Source organism: Sinocyclocheilus anshuiensis, unplaced genomic scaffold (assembly GCF_001515605.1).
Source record: "Sinocyclocheilus anshuiensis isolate Anshui unplaced genomic scaffold, SAMN03320099.WGS_v1.1 scaffold759, whole genome shotgun sequence".
Classification (NCBI taxonomy): Eukaryota; Metazoa; Chordata; class Actinopteri; order Cypriniformes; family Cyprinidae; genus Sinocyclocheilus; species Sinocyclocheilus anshuiensis.
Window position 1 is genome coordinate 276,760 of NW_015551052.1, and position 6,089 is coordinate 282,848.

Below are 6,089 nucleotides of genomic sequence, written 5' to 3' on the forward strand. Positions count from 1 at the left end.
AGACTGCCGCTTGAAAACCGCCATTTTCTGCCTCCAGATAGGCTCCGCCCACAACAAACATCACCCCTGTTTCGGATCTGTAAGACTATCGCACTCTCTAACGTCAATTTCTTTGAGTAACAGTGCTTATCGCTGGGTGACAAGCTCTTGTAATATGCGGAGAACATTTTGAAAATGACATCTAATCAATATAATTTATAATCTTTTTAAATTTTGTACCGTATCCGTGAAATTCTCTAGCTGTAAAGGCTATCTCTCCCGGGTTTTCTGCAACCGTGATGCGCGCACATCCTGAATGTTTACAAACCGATAATTGGTCTATAGGACCAGCGACTAGTCGACGTCAAGCTTAAAGCATCATGGCAGAGCATTGAAGTCGACTAGTCGGTGCAACCCCTAGTATATAGTCAATCCATATACACTGCACATGATGTCAGATGTATTTTTATACCTTATGAAGTATGTTTGTGTAATTTGTATAATTTCTCATTGTGTTTCAGGTCCTGGTGAAGAGGGTCAGTCTTGTGTCTGGAGGTCTGGGACAGGTGACCCCTCCATCTCTCCAGCTTTAGCGTCTTGCGGGGCTGGCAGGCCTCGGTTGTGTCTGATCCTAAAGTTCCTGCCACGGACAAATGAGTCCCAAAGAAATCAGGGCCACTTCCGAAAACAATGTGAATGCTGCTGCTCCAGAATCTGCTGAGGTCAGAGAGATCAGAGTCACAGGCACCACAGAGGTCACTCCACAGGGTACCTTTCCAGAGCCACTGGTTCCAGAGCTTCTTGTCCCGGCCTGAAGTGCACTCCCAGAAGAGGTTTCTGACATGATTGACCGAGTCACACTGACGCCCGTCCTGTCCACTACAAAGGTTCCTCTCATGATGGTAAAGAACAGCAAAGTAGTTCCAGTCAAGGCCGTCCCAGTGTTTGCGGTCGTAGCTTCAGCCAGAGCTGGTGTTCAAGGCTGCTTCAGTCCCAGAGCTCCTCTCTCAACCTCCCTGCTCCCAGAGGTTCCTGCTAAAGCTGCTCTGATCCAAGAGGATTCTGTCACAGCTGCATCAGAGGATCCTCCCACTGCTGTGATTCCTCCATAAACACATTACTCCTGTGAACCACATTAAAAAAGACTGATTGTGAAAATTCACAAAAATGTGTTTTAATAAGAAAACATAATAATCTGTAAATAATAACCATTCCTGTTTTAGTTCTAGAGAGATTAAACCTCTCATTTTAGCAATTCTTTATTTATCACTTTGAATGTTAACTTGAATAATTAACTCGCCAAATAAGTATGACCAGGTAAGTAATATTTCAAAAAGGAGTTACACTATGCTTTAAGTCCTGTAACAGTTACATAAGTGCTTGTCAGTATGTTCAGCTGTATACCTTAATCAGTTGTAAGAGAAGGTCTGCCTCCCCCTAATTATCATCGGCACCCTTCACCAGAATCCCATCAGTGACAGCAGTGGGTGTGTGAGAGAGGAGGGGCGCAGTAACAGCTGGGGCTGGCGGCGCATGGTGAGGCACGGGGCAGCCGGACCCCACTTCTTACCTAGACCCCTCCTGTCTGAACACTGCACTTCCTTTACAATTCCCCCAGCACAACGAGGACACCAGATCCCGTTTATTTTGGACACGCCTTCTCCTTGGACATTTTGTTTTAATGGTGTTTTATTAAAGTTCGGGAGGAGCACATTCAGATAATTAACACGAGAGGAGCACGATGAGTAATCAACCCAATTAACAAGATGAGAGGTGTGTATATATACACAGCAGACTCACCTCTGCTCCTTGACAGTTTTTCCAGAATCCCTCCGCCACCCCTTCTCCGCACTTACAACTATTTCTGTCCTAACCTGAAGGGGGAGTACTCTGGGATTGGGCCAAAATTTCGAGCTCGGAGCCCTCCCCTCGGACAGCACGCCAAATACGCATAACCTTTACTCTGTTTATTATATATAAGTGTGTACTCATGAATTTCTGTTCAATAAAAGCCTCTGCGAGGCCTGAGGCCACCCACTTTGTCTGTCGTTTGCTCCTCCCGCCACACAGTGTACATACTGACAAGTATTTATGGTTAACACCACATAAATTATGTAATTTCTATTGAAACTTGTTATGAATTTAAATATATTTGTAGTAAAACATGTAATGATAAAGATGCAATTCATTTAAAGGTGCAGTCCGTAAGTTTTGCTTTTGAAACCTGCAATTGCATTTATTTGCGGAATTATCATCTTTATGTGAGTTGTGCATCAGCACAGCTCCTCAGCGCAGATTAATCTATAATGTTTTGAGGTGTATGTGTGGCTCGCCAGATGGATATACTATTTTGTATGTCTCCCTTATCATTTGTATGTCTTGCAGTCTCTACTAACAAGCTGATGAGTTGAATCAGGTGTGTTAGATTAGAGAGACGTACAAAATGTGCAGAGCTAGGGGTCCTCCAGGACATTTTTGAGAACCACTGGTGTAAATATGTAATCATATAATCCATAAAAAAGTAACTGTAGTCTGATTACGAGTATTTTACTACTAACAAGCTGATGAGTTGAATCAGGTGTGTTAGATAAGAGACGTACAAAATGTGCAGAGCTAGGGGTCGTCCAGGACATTTTTGAGAACCACTGGTGTAAATATGTAATCATATAATCCATAAAAAAGTAACTGTAGTCTGATTACGAGTATTTTAAAACATAATTTAATCTAATTATAAGTACTTAATATTTGGAATCTGATTACGTATTTCAGATTACATGTAATCAGTTACCACCCAGCTCTGCTGGCAGATAACTGACTTGCTTCCCATGATCAATCAACAACTTTAATTTATCAAGTTAAACTGTCTAAACATCACTATACCTCTCATTCAGGTGCTCCTGTGGCTACTGCCAGAGCATGGACGCTGGTTCTGAAAGACTGTGTTGTAGGGAGGTTAGGCAGGTTTGTGACAAAAGTGCAGAATGAGTATCATGTTATTAACCAGGCTATAAATGACGCAGCAGCAGAGTAGGACTGAAGATAGTTAAAACTGTATGACTGCAAAACCATAATTAAAAACTTAAACATTTGAAATACACTGTCTGTGTGTTATTACATTACATAACATTTATATTAGAGTCAATTAGTAACACTACAGAGTAAAATATGCTGCGGTAGACGGCATGAGGAGGAGAACAACATTTGTGTTCTTAGAGGTTTGGAACGACATGAGGGCGAGTAATTAATGACAGAATTTTCATTTTTGGGTGAACCATCCCTTTAAGCAAGCTTGTCACATTGTACAACATTTTAATCCAATGTTTGCCGACATTTAGAATGCATACTATTTGGTTTGAATGACTAAATGAAACTGAAAGTTACTTTTCATGCAAAATTAACAAACCTGTTGAATCAGCTCTCATGTCACCATCCAAGACAACAGCATTTCCAGAACACTTTACCCTCTCCAAAATTGTATTTTGTTCAGACCTCCAGTGCCACAAGATTGTTGGCTGGAGAAAGACCTTTTGATGACAAATGCATTCCAGACAGAGCTGACAGGACCTGGAAAATATCACATGACATCAGCAGAAATAACCTTGAAAATTCCCGTTTATAGATCATTTTAACAAAAGACAAACCTTATGGATCTGTATGTAAGATGTGCCACTAAAGGCTACTGCCGCCGACAAATGCAGATTTCCAGCTGGTGTATTTCAGATGAATGGCTGGCTGTTCCACTGTTTTTTGTGGAGGCACTGTGAACAGACCTATGCAAAATTGAAACAATAAAATCTATATGGACAATACCAAATAAATAATGAAATTAAAAAAAAAATTGTTTGTACCAATTTGTCATTGCTACAATTATCATCACCTGTGTGATAGATACAAATGTCCCATTTACAAAATTGTCAACTGCAAGTATGGTGGCATGTTGTACACTTCTGAAATAGCTGTAGCAAATTGTCTTCATTTACCATTGGCGAATTCCAAATGGCTTTTTTGCGCCCTTGAAGGGCACTTCGGGAAGGGGACGCCATTTGTAGGGACGTTCCAAATGAAAGTGAACAACTGAATCCCTTGACGAAGGGCCCTTCCGGAAGTCCGTTAGTGAAGGGAACATGCGATGGTCACTTCACGAAAGTGATTTTCGTTTGTGATCATGTGATCTTCGGTTAGGATATCTTGCGATGTATTTTAAAGCAAAGTTGGGGTTGATTCGACTTCACATACAAACGTAAGTACAATAGGCTAATTAAATTTGTCTTTATATTTTAATGTAATACAAAATATTTTTTGTCAGTTATAGAAATATGTTCACTTAAAATGTAGTAAAACATTAAGTGAAATAATGTGAACACGTAAGCAAGTTTAGTTTGAAAAAGTTTAACAGTAAATAAGACACAATTAGACAGTATTTGAATAAAATAAGGAGAAGAAATATATGTTTGCAACAACTGGTGGAGCGCTGAATGCTGCACGCACGCGCAGCATTGTCAAGGTAACATTTGGTCAGTCATTCCCTTTGCCAAGGGAGTTCCAAACGCTTATACGAGACAGTAATGCCCTACACCCTGCAAAGAACACAAGTCAAGGGCTCTGCCCTTCGAAGGGAGTAGGGCATAGGGATGCTCACTTCTGTTTGGAATTCGCCCCATTTATTTCCTGGCTTTGTAGAGTGGTTGGCAAACCCTGGACAAACAGATATAGCTTGCCAAGTCATATCCTATTTTCTAATGAGGGATCTTTTTTGATCATCTCAAACCTCCCCTAGAAGCCCTGACATCTACCCTGTGTATACATATGTAAAACTAGACTTACTTTTCACTGCCTTCTTGAGTGATATCAGGCTCATAGTTGACATCTGACAATTGCTTTGAGGTGCATGTTGAGCTGTCATTGATCGTGGTGTCTTCAATTTGTGGCCTTTTAATTGGTGTTGATGTGAAATACCGAGGTTCAAGACTTGTGCCAACACTCTCGGAACAAGAGATGCCAACAGAGTGTCCAAAAGGCTTCACTTGAATCGCTAAAATTTTCAACACACATATGACAATCAAACCCATGAAACACAACACAAGAAAACCATTCCCAGCTAATGTAATTAAAGGGGTGGCTGATTGTGATTTCACTTTTTTAACGTTATTTAGTGTGTAATGTTGCTTACTTGTAATTTACAACACAAAGTTCAACGCAAACGGAGATATTGTCCTTTAAAATTATGGCAGTTTAATGCCTACAAAAACAGCTGGAAGGGACTACAACAAGCTTCTTCCCGGGTCAGTGACATCACAAACCCTGAAATTTACATAAACCCCGCCCCCCGGGAACATGGAACAAAGGGGGCAAGGCCATGTTGTGCTGCTTTAGAGAAGAAGAGTTGTTGCCATGCCGTCAAAACTACTACGACCCAAAACTTCTTTGTCAGCCGCAACACAAGGATACGTTTTCTATGTGTATTTACGCTTTGATTTGAATGAAAACAGTGCATCCGTGCAGCGCGGCTGACACAGAATAGCGTCACTTGAATAACTTGAAGCTTTCAGTAAATTAAAAATTAACTATATGTTTATATGTGAAATTCTGGAGGGGATGGTGTCGCTTGGTGACGTAATGACGTGCCATTAATCGATCTATGTACTATAACATGTAAAACGGGAACATGAAAGGAATATTTTAACAGCAACTCATGTAAACACCTTAATCATAATATTGTCTTATTCAGAATAAGGTAAATAATTAGATTACTGATGTCCATGTAAACATAGTCACTGTTCTAAAGCAGTGCTTCTTAACCCTGTTCCTCGCGTCCCCCTGCTCTGCATCTCTCTCTCGTACCTGATTCATATAATCAGCTCCATCAATGAACTGTCCACACAATTACTTTGTGTATAGACAGTAGGGGTGGGAATCACCAGAGGCCTCACGGTACGATATTATCACGATACTTGTCACGATACAATATTATTGCGATTTTAAATCTCACTTCAATTTTATTGCTGCAGTGCAAAATGTGATTGTCAAGCAGACAAACTGACCAATACTTTCATGAAAACCTGTCATAAATGTTGTATGCACCTGGCAAACTCAACTATTTGTATTACAGT

The 6,089-nt window shown here is 40.5% G+C and overlaps 1 protein-coding gene across 2 annotated transcripts in view; it reads right to left on the reverse strand.

Annotated features, from left to right (window-relative positions):
- Nucleotides 1-342: 342 nt before the first annotated feature.
- LOC107661940 (uncharacterized) overlaps nt 343-6,089 on the reverse strand; it is an 11,490-nt gene continuing 5,743 nt past the window's right edge. Inside the window, exons 3-6 of one of the 2 annotated variants that reach the window (XR_001631157.1) lie at nt 4,804-5,011; nt 3,621-3,749; nt 3,383-3,543; nt 343-1,102 (exon numbers count right to left, since the gene is read on the reverse strand). Coding sequence is in view for 1 of the 2 variants with exons in the window: in XM_016451752.1 (XP_016307238.1) it covers nt 3,656-3,749; nt 4,804-5,011 (302 nt within the window). In the remaining variant the exon portion in view is untranslated. The remainder of the gene's footprint in view (nt 1,103-3,382; nt 3,544-3,620; nt 3,750-4,803; nt 5,012-6,089) is intronic. The other variant, XM_016451752.1, reaches the window with a different exon arrangement.